Below are 16,836 nucleotides of genomic sequence, written 5' to 3'. Positions count from 1 at the left end.
ATTATTTAAGCAAACAGAATTATTTCTGGGGATTTCTTCTCGTTAAGTTTTAATAGATACATTTTATTTCTAATCTCCTAATGAACAAAATTCTAGTCTCTTGATCAAGAGAACATCAAGTTTTAATCAAGCTAAATTAATTAAAAGATGATTTGAACGAAAATTAAATGTTTCATACGTCAACATTTATATCTAATGTTCATAATATAAGATATAAATATCGATTAATTGTTCTTATAATGATCCGAATTATCTACTCCAAAAATGTCATGAAACAATATTTGATACAAGGAATAACATTTTTTCATAGGTATTCGTAATAGTTTAAATTCATACCACATATCGTATAATAAGGAAGACTGTTTAATGAAACAAAAAAATTACTCGTTATCATCTTCTAATGAAAGTAACAAACACAATTATTTTATATATTATATATATATATATATATTATTTTACTCGCACACAATAAGATAATGTTCAAAAAAATAGTTTTTAATTGCACTGTTTGCAACATATGTATGAGGTTTATCATATTTGATTTTTACATAACAGGCATGCCGAAATATTGTGCCTTCACTATCGAAATTGTCGTTCTCAAACTTCTTAAGAATAGCATCAAAAATGGCCTTAAAAATTGCGTGATAATTTTCCATCTTTGAATGAGAAATTATCGTTTATTATCTACTCAAATTATATGTTTTGTTGTCCTCGTATAACGTCTCCAATTAGTCATACGAATAAAATAAAACAAAAGTAGGTAAAAGTCGAGAATTCGCGTAACGAAGGGACCTGCTGTAATATATTTTTCTTTGCATATTAAACACAAATTATATTTTTTAAAATACACGTATATATATATATCTATATTAAATGAAAGAATTTTACGCAATATCGGCGTTATATGCTATATAATATTTTACTATAGAAGCCGTATTAACAGAGAAAATATTTAATTTAAAGATAAAATGCAATTATAGTGAAAAAGAAAGTTATTGCGATATAGATAGTACGAAAATCTATATATACCATAAAAAAATTATATTCAATGTTTTCAAGTACGAAAGTAATATTTTTGTAGAGCATTTAGTATCCAAAGAATAAAAAATTAAAGTATAAATAGGTCAATAAAAAAGAACCTTATATTACAACTGAATTATACAAAAGTGTATTAAAATTTTCTAATTAAAGTTAGTTTAAACTAGCTATTTAATATATTCAAGTAAAGCAGTATGTGTGTTCAGTGCAATTATTCAAAATACTAATTGCGATAAGTGGATTTCAATATTTTTAACTTTAATAGTTAATAGTTTGCGAAAAACGTAGTTTCCAATAAAATGATTCCATAATATATCTTGAACAAACAGTTTTGCACAATAACGTATTGAGAAAGATTAACTTAATATTCACAAATAAATTATACTTATAATTGATCTAATTTTTAAGCTGCAGAGAGTAACAATAATTTTTATTTTCCTCTATAACTTTGTACTCTTCTATATATTCGTTTTCTTTAAGTTGGTAACTCAGATACTAATTGTAAGTATAGCTCGCAGCATTTAAAACTGTTACGATTGAGTACCAATTTCAATATATTATTTTAATATGATCAATATTTTTGAAATTTTTAATTATGTTATAACATTGATAGCAAATTGAAAATAAAAATTTAACTGGAAGTTAAATTATTATCGAAATCAAATAAATGTAAGTACTTAAGTCAAACATTTAAAGCAAATCATTATTTCATATTACATCGTAATTTAGAATTGTTTAGTAAATTTACTACCGCAATATAATGAAATAAAATAGCTCAGAATAGCCGTAAATATTAATTCAAATTACTGAAAAGGATTTTAAAACATAAAACTATTTATCTCCAGCTAACATTTCCTTTGTTATCTTATTATTATTATTATTATATATTTGTACTTTAGACTCAGTGCCTGTTACAAAGAGGTTATTGCATTCTTATTACTAGTTTCTTATACTATATGTATTAGATTCATATATTGAATTCTATCTCTTGAAATAGAGAAGCATTGTTATCAACTCTTATTTAAAATGATTTAAGTTAAACATTTTCATAACTTTCCAAATGAATTTTATGATTTTGTAATCATACTAAAAAAGTAACTACCGCGTAACTTTTTTAGTATTATTTACAAAAATAAAGATAACCTTGATTATTTATTGAAAAAAGATATTTAACAAATTTTTGATATTGCAATTTATTGTTTGATTGAGTGTTGACTAATTTTTGTTTGTAACATTCTTTTTTGTTCGATTATAATAAAACTGATACTAATATTTGAATTTAAAAAACAGTCAAATTAAAAATTAATAGTTTCTAATAAATAACTTCCACAACTTCTACTATTATTTTGATTAATTTAAATAAAAAAATTCTCCTTCAAATTATTTTCAGAATGTACAATGACTGAAATCATGTTCGAAGTATGTAGTAGCTCAGCTTGATACACATTAATAGTGCGAGCATTTAGATCTCTCGGCGATGCGGAAAATTTATGTACTTGTATGTATGTATGTGTGGCTTTTAACATAGGAATTTTATATTTCCATACAAGAAATTGAGAAATGTAAGATTTTAATCTATAATTTAGGAAACATAAATACAAAAATCTCCGGAAATTCACTACCGTGAAAGATTATTTAAAGAACATATTAATTTCCATAAATATTCAAAGATAATCTTGCAATAGATCATTGAATTTATTTTACAAATTACTTAAAATATAATGAAACGGATATTCGCAATGAAAATGGTTTTATTCTTGATTCACGAGTTATTTCTGAAGTAGATGGTAAAATGTAATCTATGTAAATATATATACGTACATAGAAAACGTAACAGTGTTACAAAAGTTACAAATGTGGTGATTCACATGCTATAAATAGTTCACACATTTATTCTATTTTTACTTTTATACAGCTTGTTGTTATAAATAGCTTACTAACAGCAATCACAGCTTTTATTTGTATTGTTGTAGTATCAACACTAATATAGCAAAGTAGTGAAATCGTTAAAACGGAAAGTTTACATTATATGTATACACAAATATAGAATGAAGATATATATTTGTTATGTACTATAAATAATATAGTAGAAAATAATTTAAAATACTAACAATTAAGTTGATTGTAGTAAATAACAATGATGACTGTATTGCATAAACAGTAAACACTGCCTTGAATGAATCAGAAAGGTGACATTAATGACAATGTAATATAATTAAATATTAAAATTTATTGTTTATGTCTATTGTATCCTTTATTTCACATAATAAATGTTTATGACATGTTAGTATTTTGTAAGATTTTATTAACTTTGATAATGTAATATACAAATATTAAAAACTACATAGTAACAAAAAATATTTCATCTGAGCGCAAATAATAGTCCATTTTATCTTTTCCTAAGTGCAATTTATGCAATCTTTTATTAATTATTAGGAAACAACATACATTATTTTTTAAGACATATATATTACAATATATCTATGATAATAGATAGTATACATATATTTCACGTAGTCCTAGCACAAAAATTATGAGAGATGAATAAGTATGCTTTATATATATTATTGCGGAAACACTTTTTCTTTTAATTATTTTAATGAAAATATTATGTAATATGTAAACACTTAATCGAAAATAAATGATACCTAATAATTTACTTATCAAATACTAAAATTATACATAAACATCAATTATATATAAATATTTTAATTCGTTGTAATTTTGTTCATAAAAAAATAGTTACAAAACTTCATAGCTCTATTAATTTTCTATTAAATATTTGAAAAGTATATTATTAACTATGTTAACACATATCCAATTTATTATTAGTGGGTGGTGCATTCAATCCACCAATGTCACCAGATTCAAGTTGTTTAAGTAGGCGAAAAAGAGCTGCAGCTTCCCTAATGCGGCTAAATTCAATGCAAAATGCTTGCACTTCAATAAAGAGTTCTTTCACATTTATGATTTTGTTCCTAATTAAGGATTGCAGAAAAACACAAACCAAACGTACTAAACGATTCTGCATATAACGATCTTTTATAGTTTCACAAGTAGAAATGCAATTACTAATGTATAAATGAACAAATTCTGTAGGTAGGTCCACAGTAGTAGTTAACCTATTGACTACTTCCATTGAATGAAGAGACATCTCCATATTTACCAAAACACTAAAATATTCTGTTATTTGACTTGATTGCATAAGTTTCAACAAAACTTCAATTGCGATCAAAGGGTTATTCTCTACCAAATCTGGTAGCTTTCCTGGAGTAAGACCAATATGATACACCAGTTTTGGATCTCTATCCAATTCATTAACAAGATGCTGTTGTTGTTGTAACGTCAGTACACTTTTGAACGCTTTGCCCATTAATCTGCGAGCTTCTGCACCAGCACAATTTGAGACACACATATTAGTATCATATTCAATTGTAAATTGAGATGGATCTGTAACATTGAACCATGGTAATTCATCGACTGAACGATAAAGAGGAGGTACTAATCTTAAAAACTCAGGATGATAACTTTGACTACATAAAGGTGGGTCATTAGCAGTTAAAACTTCTGTCATGTTTTTTGTTGCATTTTTATCGATCTCTGTTACTTTAGAATGATCCATATCAGGTAAGATCACAGGATTTCCACATTTGGCAATGGAAGGTAATTCTGAACGACGCTCTGCTAGTTGTACTTGTAAATTACTTAAATCAACAGGTGGTACAGATACAAAATACAATTCATCCACAATTTGTCTTGGAGTTTTCTTTAAAATGTCCTTTTGGTTATATCCCAGTAAACTTATTAAAAGATTTTTTTCACATTGTGATAAAACTGGTATGTGTCCTGAAAAATTTGTCTTTGGTACTCCATTATTTGTATCTTCTTGGGATCTTAAAACCTGTACAAAAACAGGCGCAAATGGTGTCGATGCTAGTGTTTCTCCTCTATAAAGGTCAAATAACAATGCAACTGCTATTATACGTTGAACATTTTTTGGCAATAAATCTATATGCTGTAAAAGGAGAACCAATGTCATTCCCACTTTAAATCGATCTTCTTTCGGAAATATTTGATGTAACTGATTACAAAGATTTTCCAAACTCGTATCCAGGTTTTCTTCTTCCAGGATATCCAATAATTTTGATAAATCTTTCGGACTAAGCGTCATAATGCCTCAATAACAGATTGAACTAGGTTATAGCACCTCGATTATATTTTTTTTCCACGATTATATTCATGAATATCGAGGTTCAAATATAGTAATTCATTTCTTAAATTATTAATTACATATAACATATCAACTTACAGTATTTTAGTATTATATACATTTAGTTTTGTCACATTTTTTAGTTGTTACTTTACAGGTTATGACTAGAATACATGTAGGACTACACGTAGGAATACATGTAAGAATACATGTAAGAATACATGTAGGATTCAATTATACGATCATGCTATCAACTCGATTGAAAATAATAAACCATTTCTATCGTAGTATGGAACTGAGTGTTATAGAATTTTAGAAAAAACAGTAGAAACAGTAGAAATATATGTACTATATCGTAGTAACAGCAAACTACTTTAACGCTATCTATTTCATTATTTGTATCGCGCCAATTTCAAAACTCATGCAACATATGTATATGCATCAATATAATTTCATACATTTGTTGATAAATTTATTTACAGATTACTTGTGTCTCAAATAATTTACAAACTTATACGATTCTTTCTAAAAGTCCATATTTTGAAATGCTCTATTTCTTTTTATTGTTCTTATTAATAAATATTATTTAATTAGTCTAAAACTAAAAACAAATATATAAACAGTTCGTATATGAATATCTCTGGTTACACTGTACAGTTCTGTTGTTAATAATACTATATAATATTAAACAGATACATATTATGTATATGTGTTTTCAAATTGTTTATTACAAATAAATAATACTCATATATAATATGCTACATTCTTAATTGCATATATGGATGTAATTACTTTTTTCATTAACTAATTTCCTACTATATATATATCCATATTTCATCCATATACAAATCTTCAATACATATCTTCATCCTGAGAAAATACTTAATATCTAAGATCATTATATGTAAAATTTCAGCTTACAATAAAGAAAGAAATTGAAATGAACTATATTTTTTTCAGATTACGATCTATATCTTTTTGCTTGAGAATTTCCGGTGCACAGAAACTATATTAATTAGAAAGAACTATATATATATCTATGTATAGAAATGGCGCATTATGACACGCTCAAAGTATAGTTAGGTTTGCTAAGATCAAAGATAGTTGTAAGTTTGATCGTTCATAGTTTAGGGAATTTATAATTATTATCTAATAATATTACTAAATGTAACTTTTTATAGTAATGGTACTTTTAAAACAACTGTTTTGCTTTTTAAGTCGATTTACACATTATCACACATCAGCAAAAGTTTAGTTAACAATAATCCTTATGTAAAATTTAAGTAATAAATAACAGTCATAAACTAATAATGTTCTATTTTCTAAAATTCTTATTGAGTAACTTAACATCATATATGAAAGATTTGAAATTTTCATTTCCTAATTACATCTATACACATTGTATGTATTCATCTAAATTACACGTTAATCATTAATTTATTATCATTTTCTTAAATACTTTTACCAAATAATATATACTATTGGCTGATGTATCATCATTCAAGGGTTGTGAATTATTCTTGAAAAGTGATTTGTAACAATAGCGGCGCGTGCGTTTCCGCTTTATAAAAATTAATCCATATAAGAATCATTTCTTTACACTCCTACGGCTTACATTCATGCAATACTTCTAGGCTAGGTATGAGGTATGAGAAATACGGTCAGCTCTGAAACGGTGAAGGAATGCCAGGGTCCCCCACTGATCTCGCATACTCGTTCCCTCCCTGCCCCCGGCCCTCTGTAAATTGTGCAGAGATGGAATCCCCACCTCATAGGCAGAAGCACCTGTTGCGCAGCTACCTGTTTTACTCGATCCATGGGGCCGTTCTCTCTTTTCTCTTTCTCTTACTACTTCTTCTCTTTCTCTTTAGTATCGTGCACGGTGTCACGGCAGTAGGACGGTCTCCGATCGCGGTGCTGATTCTTCGGTAAAGGGCAACGACTCACGAAGTGAAAATAATGTCTTCTTGTGCACATCGAACGGAATCGCGGTGAACAGTGTGAAGCCTAGTCTGTTCAAAGGTTTAGGACGGATATTTCTTGAAGAAGAAACGTGAGTACGCTGCAGCAGCCAGGTTGGAAATGTATCGAAGGAGAGTTTAAGAAGGAGCAATGGAGGACGAGCCACGGGATACCTGTTTTGGGGCAGGAAATGTGGCAGGGGCTGTAATCGGTACTTTCCTTACAACAATTCTCCTGCTGCTGGTTGCTGCGCTCCTTTACAGACAGTGGCGTAGGCACAAGGGTGAGTCCTCGTATTTCATAGATATAGAAATCCTATCAACTGCCGGTAATAATGTGTCATAGGATCCGTAATGACAGATCGTGGTTTACATTCATGATCCTGTGTTCGCTCGAGCGCGCTCTAGCTGTTAAATTCAAGCTATTGCAACGACGTTCTTGCGACAACTAATTTGCTCATTCAAAGAACCAATGGTATTTTATCATTGAGGATAACAATTTGTTGCACTTACCGACTTGTAGTCATACTTTTACGATACCAAGCATATGCAAAGTCGATGAGGTTTATTGCACAATAAATCGGAATTTATTCCTACGCGTTATTTCTTCGCAACTTCTATAGAAATACATCAAATGCACGATGCAAAAGAACTCCGCCCTGGCACGCGGAACAATTATATGCATATTTTCTAATCGATCGACTGAAAGTTGAGCAATTTAGACACAACTGACGAACTGATAGATGAAAGAAATACAATTATGTAACTAATCGATGTTTCTCAACAGTACAACTTTGTGATGTAAAACATTCTGTAAACCAAAACATTATGTGTCATTGAAGATGTAGAAAATATCTATCTATTGAAATGACCTACTAAGTAGATTGGTTAATCTCCGAAGAGTTGTCATAAAAATTTTACATGAATAATTAGGGATAATAGAACGATATATATCATAGTAAAAGAAATTCAAAGAAATATTCCTTGCCATTTCGTACATTCTATCAACGTGTGTTGCATATTACAAACCTTTTCGCTATTGCGTCGCAATTGATGCGTATATCCACGCAAAAGGTAGACCTTGAAGTGCCACTCGAGAGACACAATAAGACACGAAAGTCTCTCTAGCTCGATACATTGGAATCTCTATCTGGTGGAATGATGTTTACAGATTAGAATGTAAAATATCTCCTACGGAATGTGCATTCTTTACTTTGGGATCGACTTTTAGGATTATAGAATATACTACACGTGGAACGTTAAATTGGTACAGAGCCGATATAGATAGTTAAGCAGTGTTTTTCAATTCAAAATAATATATAAATATAAGAAGAACTACCAATTCAATTTTTGAACTTTTCTCCTTTTTTTTCTTTTCTTTTATTTACCTCGGAATTACCAAATAGTTAGAAAATATTCCTATATAATTATAGTTACGTATATCACAGCATTAATGATAATTGCATTTATAAATATTTATTAATTCTGTATGAAATTTAAATCACACGCAAAATTAATTTGTAGAAATGAAAGTTTAATCAATTGCGAAATGAATAAGATTGTATAAATATATAATGAAAATAAAAGTTAAAATAATAATAGCAAGTACAGTAGGGAAAGATATTAAAAGTGACAAATGAATGTTGTTACTTAACAAGCATCGAATTACCTAATAATGGTTAAATGGAATCTGAGATTATCTGAAATAAGCGATTCAAATTATAAGAACTCTGTTATAATTGAAAATATTTGATACATTGGATATAAATAGCAATTAATTTAATGATGAAGATTTATTTATATTTAATATTGATTAACTTTTATATGAATGTGTAGAGAAACAAACACATATATAAAATTAATCATTATCTGATCAAATGATGAGCATAGTAGTAGAGTGATAATGTTTCAAAGTAAATTTAAAGCATTTATAGTAAACAAATATTCTTGAAATACACAAATTGAAGTTATTGTTCGTACAAAGGGCAGTCGAAATTTACTTGTACTATCTCGATAATATATTGTACTACATATTCATACATATTCATACAAGTATAGTGCTTCCTGGTACATATGTGATACACAGTACACAAGTACATACATATATTCTTATTATAAATTAGTTTTTCTTTATTATAAGTTTTATTATAAATTAGCAGAAAGAACTGAATAATAACGAAACTTACTAATTGTGTAAATTAAATCTACCGAGGAGAATCGAACTCATTTCGTGATTTAAGTTTCTTCGTAAATGAAAAATGCACTTTGAAACAACCAGAATAGCATGTAATTTTTAATATATGCGTAAACGTAGTAGGCAGACAAGAGTATGCTAAACGCGGTAAATAAGCGCAAATCTGTAGAATGATGTCACCGTATGTAGTAATATAATTTACGTAATATCTCTCAAATATCTCTAACATGACCAATATCCATTATATTATTTCCTTATATACATAATTTTTTTATATTAATTCGATGCGTCGTTTAATACATCGTACGTATGTACATATAATCTATTCGTCTAGACCGTTAAGTCAATATGTAATATTAATTAGTAATAGCGTAATAAAAGAGTTTTCTGTTGTCCATATAGCACGCGTTTGTATCTCAGTTTTTCTTTCAGGATCGTAAAACTTAACTTTCTTGGCGCTTATTAAGATCCGTCTGTATATTATAACAAACGAACATAAATGAGCACGAACAGGCGGAATCAGATAATTCAAGCAGAATAGCTGGCATCAACGAACTACAACGATATCGAATAAACGCGTATTATACATATACTATGAAAATCGTATTCGCTCTGTTAATTAATGTATCTTTTAAAAAAAATTCTTATTTTTATATAACATATCGGAATATCTTACAATTTGTAAACAGAGAAGGAGTAGTTAAATTACTATAAGCGTAGCTTATGCGATAACAATGTCATGTAAAAAAATATATCAAATTCCGATAGATAGGCAATATGGTTAAACGAAAAATAATATTTATCGAACATTTGCCCGGATAGAAAGTAATTTAAAATTCAAATACTTATATAATCATTTTCGAGGCAAGTATTCCGCCATGAGAATTTATTTTATTTATTAGAAAAGTATATTTTAAAAGTAGGATATAAAAACACAAATCCTGTGAAAACATTCATTTTTAATCATTCGAAATAATTAATCTCGATCAATAATAATATCAAACAAATATCTTTAGGAAAACACTTAGTACTGGTGACTGATCCAGAAATCGTCGAAGAAGCCTATGCCTTTGACAATCCCTGTTTCAAGGATGTCACGATATCGTCAAGTAACCGAATTCGAGAGGTACCGGTGTCTCTGACACCTGGAGACACTTCAAGCAAAGATTCTACACGATGGTCTACCTCCTGGACATCCTTAGGACTGGGCTCGACTAACCGCACCGATAAACGAAAAACTCTGGACGATTCGTGCCTTGGAGTAAGTTCTATCTCTTTTTCGCCCGTTTCACGATGTAATACAGAGGTTATATTACGAACGAAGACACAACGTTGTAAGAAAAATACGAAAAGAATATGCATATGCATGTAAAAGTCTTTTATGAAGCAGGCTACAGTGATTATAAAATAAACATTTCCTTTCGATATTCCAAACATAGAAGGTATTGTGCATAGCCAAATTTGGTTGGATGTACAGTTAATCTAGCCATCTTCGATACGTGCCTTTATGTTTCTTGGCGAGGAGGAAGTCCATGGCGTATGAGTCGAATTATAAAGCTAATTTTTACAAAATGAACGTTTGAAATGTATGTAAGAAGTGAATATAAGAAGAAGCACACGTAATATAATAAAACGGAAGTTTTCTATGTAGATCAAAGAACACTGATGATTTCAAAAGAATAGGAAAAGAATATGTTAAATTATTATTTTAATATGTGTAATATGATTTATTGAAAGGAATAATACTTGTAACATTGCAATTATCGATAATGTGTTATTTTCAATTCGACTAATCAGAGATTTCTTTTTATACAGCCGAAAGCAACAAGGATCAATATAGTTAGCTTAAAAAGCCGAGATTTCACAGGGCTGGGATTTAATATTTGCGGCAATATGAGAGAAGGAATCTTTGTTAAAGATCTTCTACATCGTGGACCTGCATCGGAATCCGGTCGAATACATCCAGGTTAGTCGTTATTTTTATATCCGAGAAACTAAATATTTTAAAGCAATCGTTATACCTTTATAACCAGTCGATAATTAGCCAAATTTAAATTTGCTTGACATATTTTCAAATTCGATTCTCTTGAAAACGAAGATTCGGTTAAAAGAATTTTATTCCACGTCTTCGATTTATTCTTGTACGTAGAATCACCCTTATTAAATACTAAATATATGTAAATAGCAATTAATTTGAAGAAACTTAATTTTACTATTATTCATTATATTATTATTACATTATTATTACATTATTATTATTACATTACTATTTTCACAGGTGATCGTATAGCTAGTGTAAAAATCAGTTTTCGGAATATGGTCTACGAGGATGCCTTAACGATTTTAAGTTATGCTTCGCCATACGACGTAAAGCTTGAAGTAGAAAGCGGTGGAATTGGATCGAAGCCAACCACACTTTTGAAAAAAAGTGTTGGTCCTAGCGCGGCAAGAATTTGTCATCCTTTATACAGGAGTCAATCAATTCCAGAACTCTCACAATCGAAGAGTATTGCGAAGAGACTCTTCATAGTTGACCCGAATGACTCTATCAATTCTAACTATTCGACGATGAATTCGACTTTGAAATCCACAAAATCCACACCAAATAGTCAAATATTTGAAAAATGTCACGACGAGTCCAAGGGCAATCACTATAAATTTGGTATTAAAGTTTTACCCTCCCTTGATGGAACTGTTCATCGCATTGAAAATCAAAATGAACATAACACAAATCTTGAAAGAAAACATTCAAAGAAACTCGATACAGAGAAACATTTGTCAAATATGAACGAAGCTTCCAGAGTTGGTGACAAAAAGGAAGAAGCTCAATGTCAACAAACGTCACAAGTATTGCAAGTTTCTAAGGGGAAAAATGATACCTTCGAACTGCATAACGATACATTAAATAAAAGCAGCAAACTTAGTGATACGTCGATTCATGTACCATCCGAAGTACCAACAGAAGTTCATAACGCAGCCATGGCCGCTCGTAGAAACCGAAAAAATAGTTCTGAGCTATTAAATATATCAAAAAATGTAGATTCCATCGAGGTAGAGGATTCCAAAAATCAGCAAAAGAATAAAAGGAAAGCTCCACCGCCACCAAAAAGCAATAATTACGATATCGAATGTACTTCTACTATGAAGAAAGATTCGTTGACTACGAAAGAATACGATTTGAGAAAAGAAGATGAAATCAATAGTATTACTGATTATACGGATTCTTTATCTGAATATATAAAGAAAGTACGCGAAACTACAGAAAGAATAGATCCACGTGTAGAAGAAAAAGTAGAAACTTTGATAATTGATGGAAGACACTCTGAATCTGACACTGACAGCGAAATTCAAAACAGTTTTACGACTATCGAATTGAACTCGGCTGATATCACCATTCATCGGACACCTGTACCGGAGACAAATAACGACGAAGATGAAGAAGACGATGTTTACAGAAAAGCTGCGAGCTTAGGTGATCTATCAAAGTACGAATGCAGAACGTCGGCAACACTTGAAAGAGCACAAAGTCTGGACATGACTGATACCGGCACGAAGAAACGTAAAGCACCTCTACCACCGGAGGATATTAATGAATCTACGGAAGATTTAACTAAGCTTGATCAAATGGATACTTTTGATAGAAGATTATTGAAAAAGTCGAATGAATGGGGTAATTTAGAAGATGTTGTATGGCGTAAAAAACAGGATTCGGAAGATAAGTCGAAAAAATCAAAAATTAGAAAAAAGAGTAATGGTTCGCTCGAACGATCTAAGTCTTCTATAGAAATTAAGTTAAAAGATGAAACTTCTGACTCGAAAGAACTAAATCCTACAGACGACGAAACTAGTATCGAACTTTATAATCTTCCCTTGAGCAAAAGACTTACAGAAGAATTTATTCATGCAGAACGAATGTTCAATCCAGATGAAGATAATTCTCTGGTCAGAATTGTTAATGATGGAAATGTTATTAAAAGTCCTACAGTTGAAGAAGTAGAATTACAATTTAAAAAGGAAATCTCATTACCCGATGATTTTAACGATGATAGTATGATAATAAATGAACAATTTTCGGACCACGATGAAAAAATAGTGAATAAAGATTTCGAGAAAGCTTTGAAACATTTTGAAACATATGTACAAAAGCCGACATTATTAGATTCCTCTAAACATGATTTATTTCGTTTCAAAAACTGGAAAGAAGATAGTTCATTAACGTCGAATGAAATGATTTCATATGCCGGTAAAAAATCTGTCAATGAAGAACCAGTGACAAAAATTAATATTAAGAGAGGATGCCATGCATGCGATGAGAACTGTAATCGTCATGAAACCTGCAAGAAAAAATCATTTACAAAAAGATCATCAACCCCAATACCTTTACAAGACTATTCTCCCAATTCAATGGAAGGTAGTAGTTCCAATTCGATAACAATTAACGATGAAAAGGAACAAATCTCGATGTCCCATATCCATGGATCGACGTTTAAAGATAAAGAAAGTAGAAGTGAAAAGTCATCACTAAATTCGAACTCGTCGTCAAAACGAGTAATTGGAGTCCCCATAAATCAAAGAATCGATCGAGAAAATGATGAAGACGAAGACGAAGACGAATACGAATTCGGTTCTGGTGTAACTATAAATAACAAAAACTTATTTGATCGTGAGGATCGTCGTAACATTAACAATATCAGTGTTTCGAGTGGTGAAAACAGTGAAGATAGCGGGCTAGTTGGTGAATCAATGGATTATAATCCACAAGACTTTGATAATCGACCACCACTCCCAGATACGCCAATGCCACAAAAAACGACTTATATTACGGAAATCAAACTTTCTACTAATAGAGAGGAATTTCAAGAAGATGACAACGAGAGCAGTGAAACACTTTCCACAGTGGAAAGTAAGGGTAAGAAACCGATGCAAAACGAAATCAAAACAACTTCAAATGGAAAACCTACAACTAATAAAAAGCCTCCCGTTCCTCCCAGAAGAACAGACATTACGAAATCTAATAAAAAAGGAAATACAGAAAAACAAGTTATTTATGTAACCGAATATAAATCTAATGAATCAAAAGATTCAGATGGTTCAGACGCGTCTCATGAAATCAAACAACCAGATAATTGGTCCGCAGAGACATGATCGATGAATTATTTTAGGGAATAAAAAATAAAATCGAACATAAGAATAAAGTATTAGCGAATTACACAATAATCAATAATGTTTTCGTGGGTTTAGATTGAAAGTAATAAATACATATTATAAACTGAAGGAGCAATTCTAAACATTGCAAATTATTAGCAACATTTTTTCTACTAACCATTTTTTTTTTTTTTTTTTTTTTTTTTTTTTAGTACAGGAATAAGACAGATATTATAATCAAAAAATATGAAAATTTTAATACTATATATAGCTAAAATTAGAATATACTGTACTTAAACTTCTTCATATGGAGAAATCACATCGATCGTAATATGTATGTACTACTTATAGTGCTCATCCAGAATAGATCTGCTCTTGAACTAGTCGAAGAAAATTTTATCTAGTATCTTCCTCAATCTTCTGAAAAGACTGGCTCTTGTTTAAAAAAACATGTTTTCTGATCATTTGATAAAAATATTTGTTGTTATAATTATATTTATTTTATAACACATTTCTTGTTTTAAAAATTATTACAATTAAAATTTGTATTATATATGATTCGCATCTGTGTAAAATAGTACAGTATTAAAGAATATCATACATACCAAAAATTGTATGTATTTTACACGCGTTTTTTTAAACATCATACTTTATTACAATAATAAGAAATTACAAGGCTATGGTTTAAAATATTCCAGAAATTGATTAATAAAATTATTAATACATTTACATAATACATGGTTATAAATGAGCAATAATTATACAAATCCATATTATTGAAATTTCAAATACAATAATATTAATTAACTTAAACATATAATTCATAGAAACAATATAATTAGCAAAATCATTCAAAATTCACATTTTATGAAAATGAATTTAAAATATTGTAAATTTTTAAATATATTAATTATTGCTATATGTATATATATTTGAATATTTTTTATCTATTGAATGCTCGTATACTATCAGACTGTGATAGATGATCTATCGCAATAAATGATTTATGCGTGTATTAAATCACGATTTATTAGAAATTTACATATACATGTGTATAATTATTAAACAAATGTTAAGACAATAAATACCTACTAACTAATGACCATATGATATATGAGAATGTTAACACTAAAATTATCGATTCGATTATTGATATTAGATGATATGTCACAATTTGATCAACACAAATTCAGTACGAGGCAAAAATATTTATTATAAGTTTTTCTAAATTTTTTTATATGTGTAAAAATATAAATATTTATGGATATGACTGTAGGAAAAATTCATTTTTTTATACTTATTATTATTGTACTTTATATTAACGCAATATTAACAATAATAGGGTAACATGGGGCAAAGCAAAACTGTAACAATATGAAATAATGTTGTTGTTATAATGTACGAATATTATATAATGACCATACTATTTTATTACCATACATTATCACTTCATATAAAAAATAAATTAATAATTATAATAGTATCATTTTTTAAATATAAAATGAATATTTTTTAAACACTGCTGATAATTATTAACATCTTTTTACAAAAATAACTCATATGAGAGCTTATAAACGATGTTTATATTATAAAATGTACATAAAATATATAATATAACGATAAACGACGACAAAACCAGTTATAAAGCTTTGGTTATACAAACATATAGCAATATGTTTGTATACGTTATCAAATTCTATTATATTATTATTTTACCGAATAAAAGTTTCTCTATTAAACTTCTAACCTTCTAGACTTTCTACACTAGAAAATAATATGTTCTATCTGTTGTAGGAATCATGATTTTGGTATTTTCATAATTCTTCTATATAATCATATTTTCTTCATTTCAATTTACGGCGAAGTAATCATCATTGAAGAAAAATACAAAAAAATAACAAAAATTGTAACAATCATCTTTACCTCATGTTACTCATCATTTCACTGCAGTTTGCTGCAAAACACTATGAATATATGTACACAGAATTTTGCCACATTTGTTTATTGATATATGTTATATATAGTAAACATTTAAAGGTTCTATTTCATGTTATTAAATCCGTCCACTATATATTGTTAATTGAGAATATTTGAAAAACAAGGGAACATAATAAAACATTATATTATACGTATATATGTATATAGGAAAATTTCAAGAAGCTAATTATACATTGATTTAACAGATTAGTGAAATAAGCAATCAATAATTTGTCATAATTATGTTTACATAATATTATCTCTCACTTTATTCATCTTCACTTATAAATCATATCAACATTTTGTATGCA

General features: G+C 28.9%; 2 protein-coding genes across 2 annotated transcripts; one reads left to right on the top strand and one right to left on the bottom strand.

Annotated features, from left to right (window-relative positions):
• Nucleotides 1-2,769: 2,769 nt before the first annotated feature.
• On the bottom strand, nucleotides 2,770-5,633 carry LOC117237894 (CCR4-NOT transcription complex subunit 11). Its single transcript, XM_033502318.1, has one exon. It carries the CDS (start codon nucleotides 5,207-5,209, stop codon nucleotides 3,845-3,847), a length of 1,365 nt encoding a protein of 454 aa, XP_033358209.1. The 5' UTR covers nucleotides 5,210-5,633; the 3' UTR covers nucleotides 2,770-3,844.
• A 1,387-nt stretch (nucleotides 5,634-7,020) lies between these two features.
• LOC117237892 lies at nucleotides 7,021-15,136 on the top strand. The gene is made up of 4 exons (XM_033502311.1): nucleotides 7,021-7,493; nucleotides 10,420-10,664; nucleotides 11,219-11,369; nucleotides 11,682-15,136. The coding sequence occupies exons 1-4, from the start codon at nucleotides 7,361-7,363 to the stop codon at nucleotides 14,546-14,548; spliced, it is 3,396 nt and encodes a 1,131-aa protein (XP_033358202.1). The 5' UTR covers nucleotides 7,021-7,360; the 3' UTR covers nucleotides 14,549-15,136.
• Nucleotides 15,137-16,836: the final 1,700 nt, after the last annotated feature.

This window comes from Bombus vosnesenskii, unplaced genomic scaffold (assembly GCF_011952255.1).
Source record: "Bombus vosnesenskii isolate JDL3184/JDL3185 unplaced genomic scaffold, Bvos_JDL3184-5_v1.1 scf7180000013403, whole genome shotgun sequence".
Lineage (NCBI taxonomy): Eukaryota > Metazoa > Arthropoda > Insecta > Hymenoptera > Apidae > Bombus > Bombus vosnesenskii.
The sequence above is the reverse complement of the archived record's forward strand: the minus strand, read 5'-3'. Positions and strand labels throughout refer to the sequence as shown.

Excerpts from the sequence above, each read along its gene's own strand:
- LOC117237894 (XM_033502318.1), bottom strand. The coding sequence starts at position 5,209 with ATGACGCTTAGTCCGAAAGATTTATCAAAATTATTGGATATCCTGGAA.
- LOC117237892 (XM_033502311.1), top strand. The coding sequence starts at position 7,361 with ATGGAGGACGAGCCACGGGATACCTGTTTTGGGGCAGGAAATGTGGCA. Across the intron at positions 7,494-10,419 it reads ACAGTGGCGTAGGCACAAGG|GAAAACACTTAGTACTGGTG; the intron begins GTGAGTCCTCGT and ends AAATATCTTTAG. Across the intron at positions 10,665-11,218 it reads TGGACGATTCGTGCCTTGGA|CCGAAAGCAACAAGGATCAA; the intron begins GTAAGTTCTATC and ends CTTTTTATACAG.